The following is a 23,996-nucleotide window of genomic DNA, read 5'->3' on the forward strand; positions in this document are numbered from 1 at the left end:
TGCAGTGCCCATCCCTGGAGGTGTCCCGGGAATTCCTGGGGTGGCACTCAGAGCTCTGGGCTGCGGACAAGGTGGGGATGGGGCACAGCTGGACTCGATGATCCCGGAGCTCTTTCCCACCCTCAGCGATCCCGGGATAAAGCCTGGGATTCCCTGATTCCCTGACTACACCTCCCGGCACGCCCCGCGCCACCCGCGCGTACTACAGGTCCCGGCGTGCTCCTGCGGGGGCGCGCGCGCTGCCCTCTGGGACTCGTAGTCCGGTCCCCGCTGCGGCGCCTCGGCGGGGAAGGGCGGGGGCATCGCGCGCGCGGGCGCGGCGCGTGCGCGGCGCGGGGCCCCGGGCCGGATCTCTCGCGAGGAAGGACGCCATTATCGCAGCCGCCGCACAAAACACCACGAGAACTCGGCGCCCGCCTCACACGGTAACGCGGCGCCCCGCGGGCGGGAGCCTCCGCTACGCGGCCACCCCCACGGCCGCCCGCACGGCCCCGCACGGGGACACCGAGCACACACACACCGCGCACCCGCCGGGCTCGCCGGGCCGCGAGCCGGCGGGGAGGGAGCGGCCGAGGCGGGGGGGCCGCGTGCCCCCCTCCGCCTCACCTCCCCCCCCCCCCCCCCCCTCTCCCATCGCTCTCACGGGGGTCGCCCGTGATTCGATAGCGGGGAGAAAGTCCTCCCTGTGAGGGGGCTGAGGCCCTGGCACGGCGTGCCCGGAGAAGCTGGGGCTGCCCCTGGATCCCTGGCAGTGCCCAAGGCCAGGCTGGACGGGGCTTGGAGCAGCCTGGGATGGTGGAAGGTGTCCCTGCCGTGGCAGGGGGTGGAACGGGATGAGCTTTAATGTCCCTTCCACGCAGAGGTTTGGCTGTTCCCCGCTCCGCTCCGCGGCTCACCCCCTTGCTGGGCTCCGCAGTGCTGGGCTCGGTGTCCCGCTGTCCCCCCGGGATGTGTTGGGAGCCGGGCGAGGCTCGGGCTGGGCTGCGAGCGCTCCTCCGCGCCCTGCCCTGGTGGGCACGGCCAGGGAGCAGCCCCGCGTGTGGCCCTGCAGTGCCTGGCAGGGTTCTTCACATCCATAGCAGGCTCGGTGGGTTCTGTCCCCCCCATGGCAGCCAGCTGTTTGACATGGAGTGCTTTAGGTGCGGTGTTGAGAAGGAATTCCTCCCTGTGCGGGTGCTGAGGCTCTGGCACAGCTGCCCCTGCATCCCTGGCAGTGCCCAAGGCCAGGCTGGACAGGGCTTGGAGCAGCCTGGCACGGTGGAAGGTGTCCCTGCCATGGCAGGGGGTGGAACGAGATTTAAAGTCCCTTTAAAGTCCCTTCCCACCCAAACTACCCCAGGATTCTCTCAACACACTTGTATCCCTATGCCCGTATTTGCAATTCAAGTGTTGCCTCCTTTTCCTCCCTCCCCCCCAGCTTTTTTTTTTTTTTTTTTTTTTTTATTTTTTATTTTTAAATCCATCCACAGTGGCAAGTTGTGTATACTTCACCAAATATAGTCATTTTATCCTGCTATGGCACGGATAGTTTATGGATCAGTTTATTTTTGGAGCTCTCCAGGGAAGATTTTTGAAGTAAACAAGGGTTATTAGCAACTGAGAGATCGCTTTGGTGGAAGCAGCTTTAAAATGGTGTTTTGGAGTGTTTTTTGATACTTTTTTTGCCTTCTGTGTGAGGATACCTGAGGTGTGGTGCCCAATAGATAGCAAGATTTCAGGAGGCAAACCTGACATCTGTGTAACTTTAAATATTTCAACCAAGATTTTAAAATATCAGACAAAAAAAGTGTCTGAATTTCATAGCAGTGACTCTTGAAACAGAGGGTTTTCTCTGTTAGGAAGTTTATATATATATAATTATATATGTTTTAAATAGTTGTTTATAGAAATGCACCAGAATAACAAGACTTTGATTCTGAAACCTTGAGCAAATTTTCCCCTCAATAAATGGAAGTAGTTTCATTTTCAGTAATAGATGTTAGGAGGAAAGATTAATTAATTTATTGAGAGAATAAAAAGATGGAGGTTGGATTTGGGAAACATTCCATCTTCTCCAGAGGACAAAAAGATTTTATAACTTTGTTTTTTTCAGTTGATCATCTCTTTTGCAGCTGGGTGTTCTGCCTGAATCACCCAGCCATGTGAAAGCTGTGTGCTTCCAGAGCAGGTGTTAATTAAGGTTCTTTTAAAGGGCTAATTGATTAATAACATCCAGAGTAATTTAATAAAACCATTAAGGGTGTGGTGCTAATTAGCAATGCTCACAGCTGCAGCTTCCAGAGGCACCTGCTCCAAAAAATAAGTTTGGAAAAGGCGCCTTTCCTGCCTGTGCTGCTTTTACCATCCTTTTTCTGGAATTTTGGGCAATCAGGGGAGGAAAAATGAGCTTTTAGTCAGAGCTCAGAGCTGCTGACTGTGGAGTTACCTTGCCTTGGGAAGGAGTGGTGGTGTTCCACCCAGGGAATTCCAGGTGTTCTCCTGTTTGGAGTTTGCCTCTGGTTTTTCCCTTGAGCTTCCCCCTCATCTTGTAAAGCTTTGTAGGTGCAGGAGCAACACACAGCTTTATTTAACAGGGTTATTTAACAGGGTTTTCTTCTATTTTATCAGAATTCCAGGGTTTTCCTTTGCTTTGTCAGAATTCCAGGGTTTTCTTCTATTTTGTCAGAATTCCAGGGTTTTCTTCTATTTTATCAGAATTTCAGGGTTTTCCTTTGCTTTGTCAGAATTCCAGGGTTTTCTTTTATTTTATTGTGTCAGAATTCCAGAGTTTTCCTTTATTGCGTCAGAATTCCAGGATTTTCTTCTATTTTAACAGAATTCCAGGGTTTTCTTCTATTTTGTCAGAATTCCAGGGTTTTCCTTTATTTTATCAGAATTCCAGGTTTTCCTTTACTGTGCCAGAATTCCAGGGTTTTCATCTCTTTCCTTGAAGGAACCCTGGAACTGGAATTGCTGGGATTGAGCCACTTGTAGGAGGAGACAGAGCAAAGCCAGTGGTTGGAATTAAAACCACAAAATGTCTTTATATGCAGAATTTTGCCAATAAAATTTTGGTCACAGGTTGATTTCCTTTAGTTTGAAACTCGATATTTAGTTATTGACAGTTGAAATAACCTTATTTTCTGTTTTATCCATACTTATTGAAAGGTTAATTATCACTTTTTTTCCTCTTTCTTTCCCAAGTTAAATAAAAGGAATAAAATATCTTCACAGTCACGTAAACCACTTGTTTCCTTGCAGGTTTAGGTTTTTAAAGGTGCTGGAAAATAGTGAATTTTGCAACCAGTTAGACTGAAAAAAAACATACAAAAGGTTTAACTTCATCACACCCTTGGTATGTGGGACTTGAAATAAAATAATTTGTGGTGGTGTCTGTTGAACAGAATCATTTGATGTTGCTTCCTGTTTGTAACCCCTGACTTAGAGCACTTCAGGGAAGAATATTCAGTTCAAACCTCTGCAAAGCTGAGTTTTATCATGGAGGGAACTGATGGCAGCTGGGGAGTTCCCCTTTCCATCCCTGCCCCTCAGCTAGAAACACACCAAGCTGATCCTCCAGCACCCTCTGAACTGAAGGTTTGGGGAGTTTAAACCTGAACTTAGTTGGGATTTCTCTTTTAACTACGGGGAGGGGAGCTGCCAAGCCAGGATCAGGTGGTGTAAATGCAAATTTCAAAATTTGGAGGCAGCCGAGGGGGTCGGGCTCTGCTCCAGGGAACAGGGACAGGAGGAGAGGGAACGGCCTCAGGCTGGCCCAGGGCAGGCTCAGGGTGGGCAGCAGCAGGAATTTCCCCATGGAAAGGGGGGCAGGGATTGGAACTGCCCAGGGAGGGTTGCAGTGCCCATCCCTGGAGGTGTCCCGGGAATTCCTGAGGTGGCACTCAGAGCTCTGGGCTGGGGACAAGGTGGGGATGGGGCACAGGGTGAATTCCACGATCCCAGAGCTCTTTCCTACCCTCAGAAATCCTATGGAAATAATTCAGATTTTGAAGAACTGCTCTGTTCATGTTTCCCTGCTGAAATGATGCTCTTCAGTTTATTTTCATTCCTATTTTTGGCAAGAATTTGAAGATCCTGGTGTCTCTCTGTTATACAGCAGTGCTAAGGTCTGGTTTGGCAGCTGGAATGGTTTCTTTTCCTTGATGCCTGCAGCAGGAAAATCCATTAGAAGACTTTGGAGTGAGCAGGTTGTATTTGATGTTGGCTTTTGTAGTAGCAGCAGCCTGTGCCAACACCGGGGGCTGTCCTTGCCTCCTCTGGAATTGCTGGATCAGGAATTTTTTCCAGTGTATTGGGGACTAGCTGTGCACATATTAGGAAAAAACGATAAATTATTATTATTATTCTCTTTTGTTGCTAAAGGTAAGCAGGCAGGCCAAGAGGGAATGGCCCTAGAGAAGGAGGGATAAGTGGCATATTGGGAAGGAATTCCTCCCTGGGAGGGTGGGCAGGCCCTGGCACAGGTGCCCAGAGCAGCTGGGGCTGCCCCTGGATCCCTGGCAGTGCCCAAGGCCAGGCTGGAATGGACTTGGAGCAGCCTGGGGTGGTGGAAGGTGGATGAAACTAATCCTGGAAGTTTGTTCTTTGAATTTCTTGGAATAATGGGATACTCTGAGCTGGAAGGGACCCACAGGGATTCATCCAGTCCAGGATATTCCCAAAATCCCATCCCTGGCAGCGCTGTCCAAACCCTCCTGGAGCTCTGTCACCCTCGGGCCATGCCCATTCCCTGGGCAGTGCCAGCACCCTCTGGGGGAAGAACCTTTCCCTGATACCCACCCTAAACCTGCCCTGGAAGTCCTTGCAGGATTTTTGGAGCTGTTCCCAATAAAAATCCTCCATCTAGTGGCTGAAAAGAAGAAAACAGCAGGACAGGATTTGCTGTCTGGGCAGGTCTGCTCTCACTTTTGCTGCTTTTCGGCAAACTCTACAAATTGTGCCTGGTGTGAATGATTCCTGTCGGGAATAATCCCACCAGGATCCAGAATGGCAGCCTCTGCCCTGAGGCCTGCAATCTGCAAGCACTTAGCTCCTTCCCGGGGGTGGGCTGCTGCAGTTCAGGGGGATTAAATGGCTGTAAATTGAATTCAGGCCTCTGTGTGTGTGTGCAAGCACCTGAACGCAGAGCTGGGACACGTGTGAACATTTCCTGCCCAGCTCCTGGGGAATAATCCCATCCATCCTCAGGCTGTGCCAGAGGGGGCTGCCACACGGCACCAGGGTTTGTACAAGACCCACAGGGGATTTGGGCTGCAGTTCCTGCTTTGTGTGACCACCCACTGCCATTCCTCGTGCCTGGGAGGGCGCTGGGAAGCAGGGAGGGCATTCCTGGATTATTTGGTGGGTGTTGTGTTAGGATTGGTGCCAGGGTTAGGAGAGTTGGGAAAAGACATCCAAGCAAAACAGTGCCTTGAACCAGGTGGAATGGAAAAAAAAAAAAAAACCTAAAAAGCAAATATTTCTGAAGGCAAAACAATAAACCAACAATAATAATGGGAGCTTTTGTGGTAATACTTGAGAATTTCTGCCTGCCTGGGAGGTTTTCTACCCCAGAAAGTTTCCAGCTCCTTTATTCCTGGAGCAACTGTTTCCTTTTTTTTTTGGTTGCTAGCTGAATTTTACACTTGCACTGGAGTTCATCACCATGATACCACTGTGAGTGATATTTATTTGATATATCCATCTCCAGAATGTTTGGCTGGTGTCCTGGTTTTCCCAGATAGGGAATATTTCTATCTTTTTTTTTTTTTTTTTTTTGGGAGAATAGACATTTTTCCTGATCTTTGGCTGAATCAAAGCTGCTTGTCTACTATTACACTCATTTTTAAGCTGTTCGACTGAAATGTTTGTGTGGTTTTACTATGAAATTTAATTGAAACATAATGTTTTTCCTTGCCTTTTAAGGTGGATTGAGGATAAGGGTGACAGCCAAACGGATGCTGAGAAAAATTATTCTCATTTGTTGTTTTGGGTAGTAAGAAGGAAGCGTAAATCTGATCTCTTCCTCCTAAAATGAGTTTTAATTCACATTGTGATGGGCTGCAGAGAGCTGGGGCTCAAAGGAGGCTCTTGGATTTACAGTGCTTTGAGCCCTGCATGCTCTTAAATTGTTGCTTTTTATTGTGTTACATTTGCACTGGTGTGGCTTTTTTGGGAATTGGGAATTGGTGCAGGAAGGCTCTGTTCCAGCTGCCAAGCAAAGTGATTTTATCATGGAGGAAAAGCCAGGCTCTGGGTTAGGAAATTGATGCAAGTCACAGAGAGAGACTGAAATGAGAATTGTTGTGTCCTGAGCTTTGCAGCTCCTGGGGATAACTTCATGTATAGAATTATCCCAGCATTCCCACTTGTGCCCTTGGAGCTGCTCCAGAGGTTGTTCCCCAGGACACTCCAGAGGGGTCACAGCTGTGCCAGGGGTTTGGAGCCTCCAGAGGGGGATTCTTCTTCCTGGAGACCTTCCCAGGGCCAATCCTGTCCTGTTCTTGGGCTGCTGCTTTGCTGGGATTCCTTAGTTGGAATTTGCTTCCCAGCTGGAGTTAAGTGGGGATAATGCCTTGCCCACAGACAGCTCTGTGCCCCTCTGGGCTGTTTCCCTGCAGGGCTGTGACCTCAGGGATTTAAATTAAAACCAAATTAATGAGTATTTTGTCCTCTGCATCTTCCCTGGAGAGCGTGGATGATGTTTATACCATAATCCCTGTGCAGCTTGAGGTCATTTCTCTGCTCCTGGAGATCAGCCCTGGCCTCTGCTGGGTTTATTCCTGTCACTGGGCTGGCCTTTGTGTTCACCTGCTTTGGAAAACCTTGGAAAGTCTCACTAAATCAGAGGTTTTGCAGGATAAGGACCTTTGGCTCAGAAAAATGGGCAGCTAGGCTCAATTAATTAATTAATTAAATTTATTTGAGGGGAATGGTTTTCCATGGACAGGGGCAGGGAGAGATGGGATATTGGGAAGGAATGAGGGTGCTGAGGCCCTGGGGTGGAGTTCCCAGAGCAGCTGGGGCTATCCCTGGATCCCTGGCAGTGCCCAAGGCCAGGCTGGACAGGGCTTGGAGCAGCCTGGGATGGTGGAAGGTGTCCCTGGGGTGGATGTTGGGATCCAAAAGGAACTCTCAGGACTTTGGGCCTGTGAGGCAAAGCTTAGAATTAAACACAGGCTTCCAAACTGAGGTGCCAGAAGTGAGAATGTTGATTTATAGTTGAAAGCAGAGACACGTTAAGTAAAGGAAAGTTTAGAGTTTTAGAGTTTAAGATACAGAAAAAATAACAGTAGGTGAAGAGGTAAACAAGGAGTTTAGACTCTAGGTTTGTGTGTTATTGGCTAAGAAATTTCAGACTGTAACATGAGTCCATAAGGCAAAATATTTAAGGATTGGGTCAAAACCATAAATATCCTCGTTGGCAGTGTTTTATTGGTCAGTAGATCCTTAAAAGGTCTTGGAACTGAGGGTCTTGTGACCTTCTGATCCGTGCAGTGAAGATGTGAGCTGAACTCGCCCTTCCTGCCTGTGCAGAAGATAAGAAAATAAACCCCATCATCAAAAACAACTCAGAGGTCCCATCCCAAATCCCTTCCAAAATTCCCCACAAGTGAATTATCACAGGTGGAATGGGATGATCCTCAAGGTCCCTTCCCACCCCAACCATTCCATGATTCCAAATGTGGTTGAACAAAGATTTTTGGACCAGGGATTCCATATTTGAGCACTGCCTTTAATGGATTAGAAGGAAGAGTGGGATGAAGAAGAGGAGGAACATTTGAGGCTCTTGGGCTGGGCAGAGGGAAATGGCATTTCCCAGCTTTTCCCACACAACCAGCAGGAATATTTGCCACAGTGCACGTTGGAATCTGAGGGAAGTTTTTTCGTTTATCAATAGCACTGGGAAATGTCCAAGAGAGCTCAGCTGCTCCAGGCAGAGCAGTGCAACTCCACACTCCAAGCAGAGCTTTGGAATGTGTTTGGATTTTTTAAAAGATGGTGTTTACCCTCGCTAATGAATGTGAGAGAAGGTTTCTGGTTTGTGTGTGTTCTCCTGTGTTAACAAGGCATTGCATGGGTTTGATTATCCACTTTGGAATGCTGCCCCGTGACTCAGGAAAGCCATCAGATATTTCAGTAAATAGCTTTGTTTACAAGGGGCTGCTCAGAAGAATTATTTGGAATTAATGTTTTAAAATAGATTAATTAAATTACATTAAACTTGTGTGTGGAAAAGCTAATCTGGAATTCAGGTGAATTTAATTTAGTTGCTTACAAATATTAATTTACTTAATTAAACAAAGGCTGATTGAATTCTGTGTTAAGTGTATCAATTCTGAGTAAGAGTATTGGCAGAGATATTTAATGTAATTTATCTAATCAGCTTTAAATTTATATCTTTAGTTGTCTGTGATGAGTTTTTTTGAGTATTCCAGTACTGGAGCCACTTCCAGGCAAGTGCTTACAGGGATGCTCAAGGCTTCTTGCTCCTGTTTTTGAGGGAAAATGAGATAATTTTTAGTTGTAGTTTCATTTATCCAGCAGGAACAGGTGTCTTCTGGGATTATTGGATCACAGTGGGGTCTAGGCTGGGGTGGGGAAAGGGGGGCAGTGGAAGAGCTGCTCCAGTAATGGGCTGCAAGAGCTCTGAGGGGTTAGACACGTTTGGGGAACCTGGGATTTCACAGAAATGATTATTGAGGGTGGGAAGGAGCTCTGGGACCACCCAGCTGTGCCCATCCCCACCTTGTCCCCAGCCCAGAGCTCTGAGTGCCACCCCAGGAATTCCTGGGACACCTCCAGGGATGGGCACTGCAACCCTCCCTGGGCAGTGCCAATCCCTGCCCCCCTTTCCATGGGGAAATTCCTGCTGCTGCCCACCCTGAGCCTGCCCTGGGCCAGCCTGAGGCCGTTCCCTCTCCTCCTGTCCCTGTTCCCTGGAGCAGAGCCCGACCCCCCCGGCTGTCCCCTCCTGGCAGGAGCTGTGCAGAGCCAGGAGGGCCCCCTGAGCCTCCTTTGCTCCAGGCTGAGCCCCCTCAGCTCCCTCAGGATCCTCCAGCCCTTCCCAGCTCCCTCAGGATCCTCCAGCCCTTCCCAGCTCCCTCAGGATCCTCCAGCCCTTCCCAGCTCCCTCAGGATCCTCCAGCCCTTCCCAGCTCCCTCAGGATCCTCCAGCCCCTTTCCTGCTCCCTCAGATTCTCCAGCTCCCTCAGGAATTCTCCAGCCCCTTTCCTGCTCCCTCAGGATCCTTCAGCTCCCTCAGGATCCTCCAGCCCCTTCCCAGCTCCCTCAGGATCCTCCAGCTCCCTCAGGATCCTCCAACCCCTTCCCAGCTCTCTCAGGATCCTCCAGCCCCTTCCCAGCTCCCTCAGGATCCTCCAGCTCCCTCAGGATCCTCCAGCCCTTCCCAGCTCCCTCAGATTCTCCAGCTCCCTCAGGGTTCTCCAGCCCCTTTCCTGCTCCCTCAGGAATTCTCCGGCTCCCTCAGGATTCTCCAGCCCTTTCCCTCTCCCTCATGAATTCTCCAGCCCTTTCCCAGCTCCCTCAGGATCCTCCAGCCCTTTCCCAGCTCCCTCAGGATCCTCCAGCTCCTTCAGGATTCTCCAGCCCCTTTCCTGCTCCCTCAGGATTCTCCAGCCCCTTCCCAGCTCCATTCCCTTCCCTGGACACTCTCCATCCCCTCCAGGTCTGTCTTGGAGGAGCCCAAGCCTGACCAGAACTCCAGGTGTGGCCTCAGCACAGGGGACAGTCCCTGCCCTGGGGCTGTGGCCATGCCAGGGCTGGTGCCAGCCAGGTGCCAGTGGCCTCTTGCCCACCTGGCACACCTGGGCTCCTGTTCAGCCACTGTCCCCAGCACCCCCAGTCCTTTCCCAGCTTTCCAGCCTGGAGCTCCAGGGGTTGTTGTGAGCCAAGGGCCCTGTGGAACCTCATGGATCCATCCTGGCCCCTTTGGAGGGAATTGGGAGTGGAGGGGAGAGGAAATCCCTCCAGGACACACCACAACCTGTTCCTCACTTTCAGAGTTGGAGGAGCCCCTGGAATTCTCTGGGAGCATCCAAAAGTGCAGCACAGATCCACCAAAAGCACTGGGCTGGAATTGGTGTGAGCCTGGCTGCCCAGGAACTCCTGTAAGGGAATATTTTCCACTGCCTGGTGGAACCTTCCTCCCCATCCCCTGCCCCAGACAGGGGCAAAGTGACCATAAAACGTTGATCCAACTTCCACGTGCTGCCTGGGGAGGAGAAGTGGGCACGTTCCGTGGCCCTGCTGTGGTTTATCCCCAGCTTCCTGGCTTTCTGCTAAGATTTCTTTTTTATAACTTAACATTTGTTCCTGGGAATAGTTCAGCACTGCTGGCTCGATGCCAATGTACATACACTTAATTTAGATTTAATGGGGACTAGAGTTTCAGACAGGAGGTGGAAAAAAGGGGGGAATATAGAGGAAATTCAAGAAAAAGAGTGTTTTACGTGAGGAAACGCTGGTAAATACTTCACCGAGTAAAGTACATGGAAACCATAATGGCAAAGTTACTCTGAATTTGTTGACTGCAGCTTTTTGAAGCTGATAAACCCCTCTAACTCTCATCCTGTTGAATTTTATCAGGCTTTTCCCCTTGGTTCTGAAAGCAAGGTCAGCCCACCAGTAAAATTTACTGTTAGAAATGGATATGGTGAATTTGGGAGAGGGGCTCTTTATTCAAGGTGTGAGAATTGCAGTGGCTGCAGCTTTCCTGGGCATTGCTTTCCTCATCAGAATTCCTAATCCTAACCTTGGGCATTGCTTTCCTAATCCCCAGGGCTCAGAACAAATTGATTTGTTTTCCCCTTTATGTTTTGATCCAGGATGGCAGCAGAAGGGAATTTTGTCCTGGCTTTGAAAAGGCACAATTGGGGCTGATTTCTTCCAAGCTGTCTGACTTAGACTGGGATAAAATTTGTTTAAATGGAAATAAATATTGATGAGCACATGTTTCTCTGTGTGTGTTGGTGGTGCTGGTTGTGCCCTTGTTTCAAGGCTCTGGGACAGAATATTTGGGTATTCCTGAGGTCAAGTTGAACATTCTCAGCCTGTGTCCCTTGAGAGGTGGACAATGGGTGCTGGAAACAGGAAATCATTTGAAGAAAGGTTGAATTTTTAAATTTAAAAGTTGATTTTTAAATTTAATTTTGAAGGCACGTGGTTGTATCTTGAGTTGTCTGTGCAAGGCCAGGAGTTGGATGATCCATGTGGGTCCCTTCAAACTCAGGATTTTTTGTGCTAAATATGTGAAGTATTAAAGTGGATTTATACATTTATTACAATTTAATTGCAATACAATTATTGCAATTCCTTCAGAGGAGAAATTTGTTGCTATGAGTGCTTTCAATGCAACATGTGCAGCATCAATGAGCCCTGTAATAACCAAGTGAATTCTGTAAATAATAAGCATTTTAACAGTTCTAATTTGTTCTAACTTGGCTTTTTTTAGTGCTTGGGGTGGTGGATGTGTCCCCTGAAGCCGAGGGCAGGGCTCTCCTGGTGACAGGATGGAACAGCACAGCTGCTTTGTTCTGCTCAGCCTGGCTGGGCACCAGGACTTCTCAGAAATGGCAAATTTCACTTGCCAAAATGGCATCCACAAGCACGGAAGGACTGCCAGGTTTTTTTGGGCTCGCTGCCACGCTCTGTGCTGGCCCAAAAGTCTTTCACCATGAGCAGAATTTCAAGTGACTCAGTGCTGGCAGTGCTGGTATTTTGGGTAAACAGTTTGGAGATGTGGGGAGGCCTCAGAATCCTTCTCTAGGTTGGGTTGCTCTCCTCAAAATTTATCCTCTCCTTGTCGGGCCTGATGGATTTCGTGGGCTCAAGTGGAAGAGGAAAATCATCGTGCATAGTTGGATTTGATTCCATGTCCGTGTTAATGGATGAATTGTCATTTCCATCAGTAAATCTCCATTTATCTCTCCAAAGTTTTTTACTCCAGGTTAAAAAAGGGAAAAAAAAAAATCCATTGATCTCTTGGTATTCCTTGTTCAGCCCTTTGTAAACTGGGAGAAAGCACAGCTAGGAGAGATTGCAGTGATTTTATTTCAATTTTACAGGTTGAAGGTTTCTCTTAAAACACTAATAAAGAACCTGGACTGAGAATTCCAGGAGAGCAAGGCTGAGAAATATTTTGACTTTAAAATCAGGACCATATCCTGAAAAAGGTTTCATCAGAGCTGAGCTGGAGAAAAACCGGGCAAGTTCATCCTGAAGAAAAAAGTCAAGTTTTGCTTTAGTTGTAACAAGATGTGAGGAAACTCCTGGTTCTCGCTGAGTTTAGGAAGATTTTAGAGGCCTGATAAGATTCAGAATTTGCAGTTCTTGTGGACTGGAGCTTTGTGAGTGTGAACCTGGAAGTTCTCCTTATCCCTGGGGATGTGCAGGGAAAGCTTCAGCTCCTGCCTCAGCCCTGGGGCAGGGAGATTCCTCCTGGAGGGGCTGCAGGAGCTGAGCTGTGCAAGCCACTGGGCAATCCCTTTGTAGCTTGGCCATTTCCCTGAGAACTGAATCTTTTAATAAAAGGAGAATGAAAAACTGAAGGCCTTGATGCTGGCTGAGATGTTTCACAAATATTAACCCTGTCCTTGCTGCTGTTTTGCAGGAGTGCATGCTGGGGCCAGCTCTGCCCTGGGGAGCTGCACTGGTGCCTGAGGGGTTTTGCTGCTGGTTCTGAATGATGTCAGAGCAGGATTTGGCAGATGTGGTTCAGATTGCTGTTGAGGACCTGACTCCTGATAATCCAGGTAGGAAGAGATTTACAGCAGTGCCCAGGAAATCACTGCTGAGCTTTTCTTTAAAATACAAACCAGGTTTCTATTCCAAAAGGTGCTTTTGAAGCCCATGTGCTATGTTTTCCAGAGCTTCACTTGTGTATCTCCAAACCCTTTAGATCAGATTATTTTATTTATTTCTCTTCTCTCTTAAAGGCTTTATTGCCTGTTTGTTTTTTGTGCAGGGGTAGACTAACCCCAAAAACAATGAAATATTCCTGCAGTCTTGTTTTTCCCCGTGGTTTAGGCTTTTCCTCCAATGGGAACTGCTCCCCATCCATTAGGGATTGTTTTATGTGTGAGACACTTTGTTTCATCCATTATTAAAATTCTTTGGACAGTCAAATTGAAAAAAACACTTCTGAAAGCAAATATTTGGATATCACTTGCTCAGAAATTGACTTCCTGAGTGAAAATATATTGAGATGTTGGTCCTCTGTGACTATTGCAAGTAAGAGCAGTAATGGAAATGAGAGTCACAAGCCAAATACTGCTTTTCTGATACAAAATGAAGAAGTTATTCAGAAATGAGTTGGAGGAGAAACTGGGACCTGCCAGTCCTTCAAAAGTCTTTACTTGGTAGAGGAACTCAAACCTGGTCCCATCACCACTGTCAGAGATTTGAGAGAAACCCCGAGCAAGTGTCAAAGAACACATTAAATATCTTAATTTAATTGCCATGCTTTTGTTTTCTCCACTTGCTCTATTTTTAATTTGAGCTCTGTCCTCTTGGGCTTTGAACTCTGGCAATGTTTTTTTTTTATTCCTTTGCAGTTGTGTTGGAGAACCATGAGGTGGCAGATGATGATGTGGAACCTGCCCTGAAACGTCAGAGGATAGAAATCAACTGCCAGGATCCCTCTATTAAGGTTATTTAATGCCCTTTCTTGGGTTTCATTTTAATGCCAATTCAGTTTAGGGGACGTTATTACAAGAATGTAAAATAAACTGTTCATACCTAATACTGGAATTATTCTGGTGTATACTTGTGCATTTTTAGGCACAAATTTAAAAAATCTGGATAACTCTCTAATTTTCCAGTGTAGAATTAGTAGCAAGAATTTCAGATGCAATGTAAAATATCACCAGAATTAATTGCACTGACCCAAAACATCAGTATTGGGACATTTTTTTGATAAAGTAAATGAAGTTGACCAAAAAGATGAACTTGAGGGTGTATTTGTGTTACAATTTGTAGATACTTTCAGCATGTTTGAAGCTATTATTTGAAGCTAACAGCATTCTCCTGATAGATAATTCACATTTAATTCTGGCTCAGGAGCTCAGCAGTCACCCTGCTGTGATCTAGGGTTGGTTTTTGCCCTGGAGTGTGAGTACCTGATGAGTATTTCAGTGCCACACACACTGCCCTGTGTGATTCTGTATTTTTGGGGTGATCCCAGGAGCTGGAGCTGTGTGAAGGAGGGTTTGGGGTGCTCAGTGACTGCAGGGCCACAAGATGGCACAGCTGCTGTTTGCAAAGCACACAGAGAGCAGCTCTTCCCTCTCATGGCCTGTTTTCCCAGGAGAACCCAAGTGGAATATGTTTTCTTTTCAAAAAGATTGCTTAGCAAAACAGATTTTATTTATTTGCTTTTCTTGATTTGCTGCTCAGCAGGAAGCTGAAGTGAGTGGCATTAATTGTCTCCGAGATTTTTTGTGTTGATACAATTTCCACTGCAATTTATCTGTTTGGGCAGGAAAAAAACTTGCTAACTTTATCCAGGAGGATGCATCCAGAGATTTATAATCCTTTTGTTTTCACATGTGGACTGGAAGGCTTTGGCAAGTCACTAGAAATGATTTTGCAGTGGATGAAATCATCCTGACAAAGTGCTTAGGTGAAAATGGCTTTGGCTGGGCTGCTTTTTGGCTCCCAAATAAAGATCTGGAAGAATCTGAGCCTGCTGAAACACTCCTGGATGTCATCAGGGGTGGATTTTGTCACTAGACAGGCTGTGAGTTCCTTTAGGATTGCTGCCCAGTCACGTTTCTCCAGAGCTTCCTCAGGAGTGGGGATGAACTCGGAGTGTTCACCGCGGGTTCTTCTCCCTCCCCAGTCGTTCCTGTACTCCATCAACCAGACCATATGCCTGAGGCTGGACAGCATCGAGGCCAAGCTGCTGGCCCTGGAGGCCACCTGCAAATCCCTGGAGGAGAAGCTGGACCTGGTCATGAACAAGCAGCACAGCCCCATCCAGGTGCCCATGGTGGCCGGGTCCCCGCTGGGCGCCACCCAGACCTGCAATAAAGTCCGATGGTAAGGACACAGCACTGCCCTAAAAAAGCCCTAAATCCAGGAGCTGGACATCTCCTCCTCTCTGTGCAGCTGGCAAGAGGCTGCTGGTGGAGGTAGAGTTCATTTCTCTTCTTGAAGGTAATTTTTGTAGCAGTTTTGTGACGTTACTCAGAAGCAGACGCTGGTCCAGGGACAGTTTGCAGCTCTTCCCACATTTCATCCTGACTTAAACCAGACTCCTTCATCCATCCCCTGGAAAAGCCTCAGCAGCTCTTTCAGACAGGTTTTTGAGACTTGCCCTGCTTTTATTTATAGCTGTTTTGACTTAATGAGTTCATCATCATTCTAATTGCTTCTCATTTTACTTCTCTTCACCAGGAGTACAATGGACAGTGTTTTATGAGCTTGTGTGCTAAAGAATCCTGCTAGAAAAATATCTCTGCTTATTTTGGAATTAGAAGCTAGGGATGGAAAATCTGTTGAATAATCTAATGCACTTTGCTGAAAGAGCAGGCTTGACCTGCTGTCCCTTTGTGTCTCACTCCCTTAATGTGGTTTTAAATACCTAAATCTTGATGTGTCTGTCATCTTATCATCGAGGTGATCCCAGCCAGAGAAATCTGCTTAACAAAAGACTCTTTTCTCCAACACGTCTTCCTCCTTTTACAATTTTTTATAGCTGGAAAACACTTCATACTGCTCTGAATAACTACTTTTTACACTCCATTACAAAGGTGTGCAGGCATTTAATTTTTCTTTTAAGCAGGTGCTGTGTCTGCTTTTGCCTCTGCTCTTGAGGGCTTCATACACTGAAAAGACAGATAAATTATGGCAGCGTTGTGTAATAATAGAAACATGGAATAAGGACTTGGATCATAGAGGAAGTAACCAGAGTTTTACACCAGGGCTTTTGCTAAATATTCTTTTCTCAATAATTGTTTCTTCAAGAACCTTCTTGAAATCTGGGCTGAATGTTTTTATTGTTAATTTAGAGATCTTCAAGTTCTTGTGCACGAGCTGAACTTTTTGCTGTGGTTTGTGCACAAAAGGCTTCAGAAACCTTTTCAGGAGCCCACGGCCCCTTTGGGACCCTATTAATTCATGCTCAGTGAATGCTTTCCTCTGTAAATTGTACTGTTTTGAGTTTCTGAAGGAATTTGTCAGACCTGAGCTGCTTGGTTTGGTTTGGTTTGTTTTTAAATCTCTGCAACCATCAGAAATCTGTCCTGGCTGTTGATGGTGCTTCATCTTTTGGATTGGGTTACAAATTTTTGCTGACAGCTCCTCAGCCAGACTGACAATCATTTAGATAGAAGTCTTGAAGAAAGCAGGAATCTCTGCCCCAAATATTTGTTGCTGTTGGTTTGAAGTTGCACTTTATCAAAGGTGTGATGCCAGGAGAGCACTGAGGGCTTTTTGTTCTGGAGCAGACTGTGGCCTGTGGGGACTCAAGAGAAAATAGGGCTGGATGTGTTGAATTTGGCACTGGGGACACTCCAGTTGCACAGGGACAGAATGTTTCCCTGAATTCCCTGTCTTTCATCCATAAATCCCTTTATCACTTGTTGATTGTTTCCAGTTAAAGGCTGTTCCATTGTACCAGCTCTGTGTCCTTCTCTCTTCCCCATCCATCACAGAGGCAGGGTTCCCATAAGTTTGGGATAGGGATTTTCAGATTCTCCAGCCTCCTCCTCCTCCTCCTGCCACCAAACTCATGCTGGGTTTGCTGCTGTAACAAAAAGTTGTGGTTATTAAAGGCTGTCAGGGAAGATGGTGCTGCACTGGCAGGAGAGCAGCTCTTGGATAAAAAATGGGAATAAATCCAGTAAATACCTCAGGATCCTGGCTGAGAATTGGGCCTGGGGGAGTCCATGAGCTGGGGGTGCTGGTGGGTGGGGGGCTGGCCTTGATTCTGCCCCTCAGGTGAGACCCCACCTGCAGAGCTGCCCCAGCCCAGGGAGGAGCTGGAGCTGCTGCAGAGATCCAGAGGCTCCAGGAGGAGCAGAGGATGGAGCAGCTCTGCTGGGAGGAAAGGCTGGCACAGCTGGCATTGCTCACCTGGGCAGGAGAAGCTGTGGCCTTCCAGGACCTGAAAGAGCTGCAGGAAAGATGAAGAAGGACTTTGGACACGGGATGGGGGGACAGGACACAGGGAATGGCTCCCACTGCCAGAGGGCAGGGCTAGGTGGGACTGTGGGGAGGAATTCCTCCCTGTGAGGGTGGGGAGGCCCTGGCACAGATTCCCAGAGAAGCTATGGCCCCTGTGTAGGCACACAGTTTGTGGGGATTGGGATGGGTGCAGCTGTGAGCAGCAGGTGAGCAATGAGCCACGGAGGGCCCAGGTGTGCTGGGCAAGCAGCAGGGAGCAGAGGGCACACAGCCTGAGCCATGAGGGTACAAAAGGCTGGGCTGAAGAACAAGCAGGGCAGTGCTTGCAGCTCTCTGGGGTGACCTGATGCTGCTCTGCGTGGGCACCTTCTGCTGAGGAATGGTGCCAGTCTGTTTGGGCCAGTGCTTAAAGCCTGCTGGAATTGTGTGCTGATACTCTGTGTATCATGGTACCTGCTGTGGCACCCCTGCATCCCTGGAAGTGTCCAAGGCCAGGCTGGAGGTGTTCAGGTGTAAATGGAGGAAATCCAGCTGTAAGTGGAGCTCAGGTGTTTTCCTGGACCCATTTTTTTTTTGCTACATGTGAAATACAGACCACAAACATCTGGTTCTGTTCCATATGCATTTGTGGCTAATTGACAACAAGTACAGAGATAAAAACATTTATCTTTTTGTCTTTAATGAGAGTGGGACAGTAGTAAATGGAACTGTAGATTAATTGCACTCAATTAACAAGCCAAAATCTATCCTGGTGTCCTTGAACAAAACTTGTTGGGGGTTGAACATTGGCTAATTAATGTGGCTAATTAATCCTCAGATGCAGTTTTGTACCAGATGGGATGTTTGAATTTGCTGTATTTTTGTAGGTGTGGATCATTGAAATGTTTGTTTTACCATTGAATTTAATCAGCAGAACAATTTAATTGAATTTGGAGAACAAGACTTGTCCACCCACTTTGCAATGTGCCATTTGGCAAAGCCTCCTTGGCTCCACATCCCCCAAATTCCAGAGCTGTGTTTCTGCTGATTGTTTCCTTGTTTACAAGTGGGTTTGGGGTCAAATAATGCAAAACTGAGAGTTGGGATGATTTGAAGTGAGGTTGTAAAGCAGAGGATGTGGTGTGGAATGAATTGTAGGGGGACTGTTCTAGATTTAGCAAAAATGCTGTTGCTCTTGCACAAAACCTTTAGGAAAACAAACAAACCTAAAGAAATATAATCAAGGTATTGGTGTATAAACCCTAAAATAGGCAGGATTCCATTTTTTAAATTTATATATATCTATATATTTATTCTTTCTGTGAGTTACAAACCCCTTGGCCAACCTAATTGCATTTTTATCAGGAGGATTTTTACTGATTATAATAAACTATCCCACTATGCTAATCCAGACTTTTAGAAGGAATAATAATTCCTCAGCCCTTATCAGTGAGCAGTGGCTGCTGAGTCTCTTCCCTGTGTTCACTGCAGTTGATATTATAACTCATTAGGGGATGTAAACCACTTTATATCCTTTTATTTCACTCAGTGATAAATAAATTAACATTGGGAACCTTCAGGATTTTTGCTGGTTTTAACTCAATTTAAGAGCTAATTGTCCCTTCTTGGAATTGCTTCTGAAGACCCTGAATTTGCAGGAAGATTTTAATTGATTTGTTTGGGAACAAAGCAAGGATTGAGGAGCAGAGGATCAGGGAGGGTGAAGAGTTTCTTTTCAAGGTGCAGGTCCATGAATCAGCCTGGAAAAACATTCCCTGGAAGCAGATTCAGCCCTGGAGCCAACCCAGCAGTGCCTGGGGGTGAGAGGGACTCAGAGAGTCAGAAATTTGGGGTGAGCTGTCAAGGTTTGATTTGGGGAAGCTTTGGAGTTGCCCAGGTTTGCAGGAATGCTGCAGCAATCCAGATTTATTTCTCCTTTATTTATCCTTAACCTTTCCTGGGGCCTCAGCCAGCAGCAAATGTGCAAACAGTGAATTTTGGGAGGCCTGGACACGACCACAGCTGGACTTTTGTCCTTGCTTGGGATGGAGCAATTCCCAACCTTTCCCTGTCTTTCAGCAGTCTCTGGCACGGGAGCAAACGTTTATTTGGAATTCCATAAATAATTGCAAATAATTCTTTAGAATATTTGAGTTCTGGGCTCACAGCTGGGATTCTCCCAGGTGGAATTCTGGGGCTGTTTTCCTGAAGGATTGAGGAGGAGGGGGCTGCAGGAAAATGGCACAATTGTTTGGGATCTGTTCTCACCACGTTCCTTTTGGTTACGCTCCCAGCTGGGGGACAGAGTCAACATTGACAATGAGAAAATCATCATTAACACTTCATGAACTAAAAAATTCTCTTTGGAATCACAAGGTCTTTAAAGAGTACAGAAGAAGTGGAAGCAAAATTTGGGTATTTTTGAGCAAAATAATTTGGTAAAGTGAAATTTCAGTTTAGGGGGTGAGAATTTCAATGGTTTTTCATAATTTTTTCATAATTTCGTGGATTGGGCCACAAAATTTTTGCCTTTCCAGCCTTTTGAGGCCCCTGTTTCCAGTTCTGATAAATAAATCAAGGGTTTCCCACACATTATTTGTGTATGAACACTCTGTTTTCAGATTGAGTTTGTGAATTGTGTTCTGTGTGGTTTTGTACATGAAGGAAGTCAGTGTTTGTCACCTTAATGCCAGCACTGAGCAGTGTTTCAGCCTGCAGGAATTGTTGTGCCTTGGGATATGTGGTGAAAACCCCAAATTCCTTCTTGAGGTGTAGTAGAGAAGTTTCTCTGAAAATTACAGTTCTGTCCTGCATTCAAAAATTGAGTTTATAAACAGAACAAATGAAATAAAGGCATTATTAGATTATCTGTCAGCTCCTTTTTCTTGATCCAGAGTTCTGTTATTTCTTTGGCTGTGGGAAAAAAAAAAAAAGCCTCCCAAAACTTGACATCTTTAATTCCTTGGAAAACATGACAGTGCTTTCCAAAATCTCCTAATTTGTCAACAAAACTTGTCAGCCCCAACATCTTGAGGTTTAATTTTATTTTGCCTTCCTGGCCACATGGATTTCATGGAGAAGATTTCTGTGATCTGTTCTATTTATCAGCAGCACGAGTTGATTATTGAAAATAAGGGCTGGGATTTTTTCTGAATTCCAAATTTCCCCAAATTCAGGATTAGGAGGAAGTGGCATCTTGCATTAAACAGCTCCCAGAGCAGAGTTGTTGTGGAATTTCACATTGCAGGAGTGTTGCACTCAGAGATTGGGGAGCCAAGTGCCCAGGAATTTGTTGATAAATTGGGAGGCAATGTCTGACCTGCAGCATTTCAGGGGAGAGGGAAAGGTCAGTTATGGAAGGAAAGCCACAATTTCCCATCATCCTTGCAGCTGCATTTTGGAGAGTTCAATAATTCCTGCACGGATGGGGTGGGATTCATTTATAAAACTTTTCAGACTGACCAAGATTTGAACTGTGGATTCTTTCTCCCCGCTGCAATTTTTCTAAAGTTAATGGTTTCTGATGAAATATCATTTCTGAGAGTCCAATAATTCAAGTGAGAGCTGAGCAAGTAGCAGCTGATGATTTAGGGCTGAGAAAAGGATGGAAAAAGTGTGGTTTGGATCTTTTTAATTGCAGTGGTGCTGTTTCAAATGTGCCTGTCAGGCTTAAACCACCAAAATGAACTTCTACAAAGAGGTGGTTTTGAATTCTGAAAGAGAATTTACACTGAAAATCAGATTTTAGGTGATAAAGCTCCTTCAGGTTTCAGATGTGTTACCAGGTTTGCTATTTTACTCTTTTGCTAGGAAATTGTACATTTTCCCTGTTAATTTAGCCCAGAATAAATGTGGGGAGGTTTGCAGGATTGCTGTTCACTCTTAGCCACATGTGGATAAACAGTTTATTTATTTATTCCCACTCAGCTGAAACACTTGCTTTGGGTCAGAGACCTCAGGGAATCCTTTTAGTTCCATTTAGAATCAACATCCTTTATTTGTAAGGGTTTCTGGGCAGGGTGAAAAAGAGGAATGCATGAGAATCAAACAGGATTTGGGTTTAGACACAGATTAGGGGGACATTTACCACTCTAATTACTGTCTAAGAACATTTAAAATCAATTATAACATATTAAAATGTGGGTTAAGCTTGCCAAATCCCATCAATGAGATGAATTCCAGGGAAAGCAGAACATTGAATTCCATGGCTCCATGAGCACAGCCAGGAAAATAAAATAAAATAAAATGATATGATATGATATATAATATAGTATAATATAATATAGTATAATATAATATAGTATAATATAATATAGTATAATATAGTATAATATATATAATATAATATATAATATAATATAATATATATAATATAATATAATATAATATAATATAATATAATATAATATAATATAATATAATATAATATAATATAAATATAATATAATATAAATATAATATAAATATAATATTCCAGGTATAAATGGAAAGGTGCAGGACGTGGAGTTTGGTTCAGTCCAAGCACCTTTGTAGAGCTCATCTTTGCTTTCTGCCTAAAGAAAGAATTAAAAAATAATTATATTTAATGAAAGTGGGCAGGTTTTTACCTCATGGATGTTGGAAAATGCACACAATATATTTAATTTATTGAGCAGACAATAAACAGAAGGGGGCAGAAAAGCTTTATTTATTCTTTTGGGTTCCAGCCTGGCCGAATTTAAATATTTGGAATGGGAGAGTCAGTGGGGATTTGAAAATCCAGCAGTAAAAGCAGTCCCTGAAAACTCTTCTGTAAGTTGGGGAGTTAATTCTGCCAGTGCAAGAAAATGAATGGAGAGGAGAGCAGGTAATCAATTAGTGATTAAAGGGACAAGGTTTGGAAATGACAGGGATTTAGGTGGTGTCCCAGAATCGTTTGTGTACCAGCTTAGAGCAGTTTAGAATAAACTAAATAAATAAATTGCAAAAACGACCGGTCTTGCTTTTGGAAAATCATAGAAGAGTTGACATTTAGTCATTTAAAACACTCGAGTTTGAAAAAGGAAGAATTTCTTTCTTTCAGCGGGTTTGGAGGGCCCCAGTTTGACTTTGAAGCAGGATGGGAAGGAGGGGTTCCCAAGGATGAGCTGCCCTAAAAGGTTGGAATTGCTGATCCTGGAGGTCTTTTCCAACCTCCTGACTCCAGAACCTCTCCCAGATCTCACTGAGGTTGGAGCCCCTGTTCCATTTGGCAGCAGCTGCCACTTAACTGCTGCATTTCCACCCCTAAAAACCCCCAAATACCCTTGGAATGTCTTTCCAAACAGCATTTCCCCCCTTTTTTTTAAGGAACTGTACATTTTTGCATATCTTGAGCTCCATCTCTTTGTTCATGAGCAGGAAATCTGCTCCAAATAACTCCCAAAATTGTGTTTTTCATACCAAGGGAAGAGCAGGATTTCTTCAGGGTGCCCTCAGGGGATCTGGAAATTTGAGATTTAATCCCTAATTTCATTCCAAGCATCCTTGGAATGGCTGGAAAATGTCTGTGGTGGTGGCAAGGGCACAGAGCTGGCTGGGAACTTGGAAAAGCAGAATTACCTGGTGGGAATTATTTACAGAAAGGGATGTTTGCAGGAACCTGATATTGGATTTATTTGTTACCTGCTGATCAGTGAGGCTTCACTTCCTGTAATTAATATCTTGAAATCCAATTTATAGCACTGCCTCCTCCACCCCTCCGTGATTTTAGTGCTTAAATCTAAATTTAATTTAGTGCTTAGACTTCTGCTGATACCAGAATTTGTCAAAAAATCGGGAAAAATCATCTCAAAGTAACTAACTGCATAATGAAGGATTCCAAGTCTTTCCTCCTGATTCAAACTGGGTTTTCTAAAGATGCAGAATTTCTGTTTTAATCAATAATTTCCCTCCTGGAACCTGCTGAGGATGGGGGCAGCTGCCTCATTTCCCACTGAGCACAATCTCCACTTGCTGCAGTGCTGCTCCTTATCTGGCTCAGGAAGTTAAGGCTCAAAGAAGGGTAATAACTGTAAATTTCTTTCCACACTGCCTGAAAACAAGATATCTCTGCTGTTGTGTTTTTATGAGTACATTTATCTTCAAAAAGGGTGGTATTGACCTGCTGCTTATGGCGTGACCCGGCCTTTTCTTGGCCATAATCAAAAGTAGAAGATTGATAATTAATGTAATTTCTAGCACTTTTCAGTCCTGGTTATGTCACACATTGCCTGGATGGTTTTTCCCCAGTATTTTTTCCCCAATATTTTTTTCCCCAATTTTCCCCCCATTTTATTTTTTTTCTGTTTTTCTATTTTTTTCTATTTTTAAATTTTTTTTCTATTTTTAAAAAATATTTTTATGTTTTTTCCTCTTGTTTTTTTTTTTTCCTTTTTATTTTTTTTTTCGGTATTTTTTCTAATTTTTCTTGGTTGTTTTTTTTTGTTTTGTTTTGTTTTTTTTTTTTTTTTTTGTTATTTTTCCTAGTTTTGTGTATTTCTTAAAAGCAAAATGTTCCTTGGACCCTGTGTCACCACACTTAATTTTTACAGTTTCTGCTGTGTTCAAAATGAGAGATTTTAAAATTTTGTTGTATTTTTTTCAAACCAAGATCTAAAATAATTTGTGTCCCAATCGAGGTGATGGAAAATCCCTGGAGGAGCAAGCCTGGCTTGGGAGCAGGAGGGTTTGAGTTGATGAACTCCTTGGAAATGGGTGTTGTCATTTTGAAATTTGGTTCTCCAGGTGGGTTCAGCTTTTCTCAGAGCACAATAATCCCCAGGAGAGTTTAACAGCTTTAAAAATTGGATTAAAATAAAATTTAAAAAAATTAAAATTAATCTTAAAGCTGGTAATTGATGTTTTCCTGCCTCCAGCCAACCAGAGGCTCC

General features: G+C 45.1%; 1 protein-coding gene across 5 annotated transcripts in view; it reads left to right on the forward strand.

The window, feature by feature from the left end:
* The window catches only part of BANP (BTG3 associated nuclear protein), a 117,269-nt gene continuing 93,273 nt past the window's right edge, over positions 1 to 23,996 (forward strand). For all 5 annotated transcript variants that reach the window (XM_053952680.1, XM_053952681.1, XM_053952683.1 and 2 more), the window contains exons 1-4: positions 1 to 425; positions 12,611 to 12,752; positions 13,554 to 13,648; positions 14,840 to 15,039. In XM_053952680.1, the coding sequence (XP_053808655.1) occupies positions 12,683 to 12,752; positions 13,554 to 13,648; positions 14,840 to 15,039 (365 nt within the window). In that variant the 5' untranslated portion in view covers positions 1 to 425; positions 12,611 to 12,682. The remainder of the gene's footprint in view (positions 426 to 12,610; positions 12,753 to 13,553; positions 13,649 to 14,839; positions 15,040 to 23,996) is intronic.

The sequence above is a fragment of the Vidua chalybeata genome, chromosome 11 (assembly GCF_026979565.1).
Source record: "Vidua chalybeata isolate OUT-0048 chromosome 11, bVidCha1 merged haplotype, whole genome shotgun sequence".
In the NCBI taxonomy this organism is placed as follows: Eukaryota; Metazoa; Chordata; class Aves; order Passeriformes; family Viduidae; genus Vidua; species Vidua chalybeata.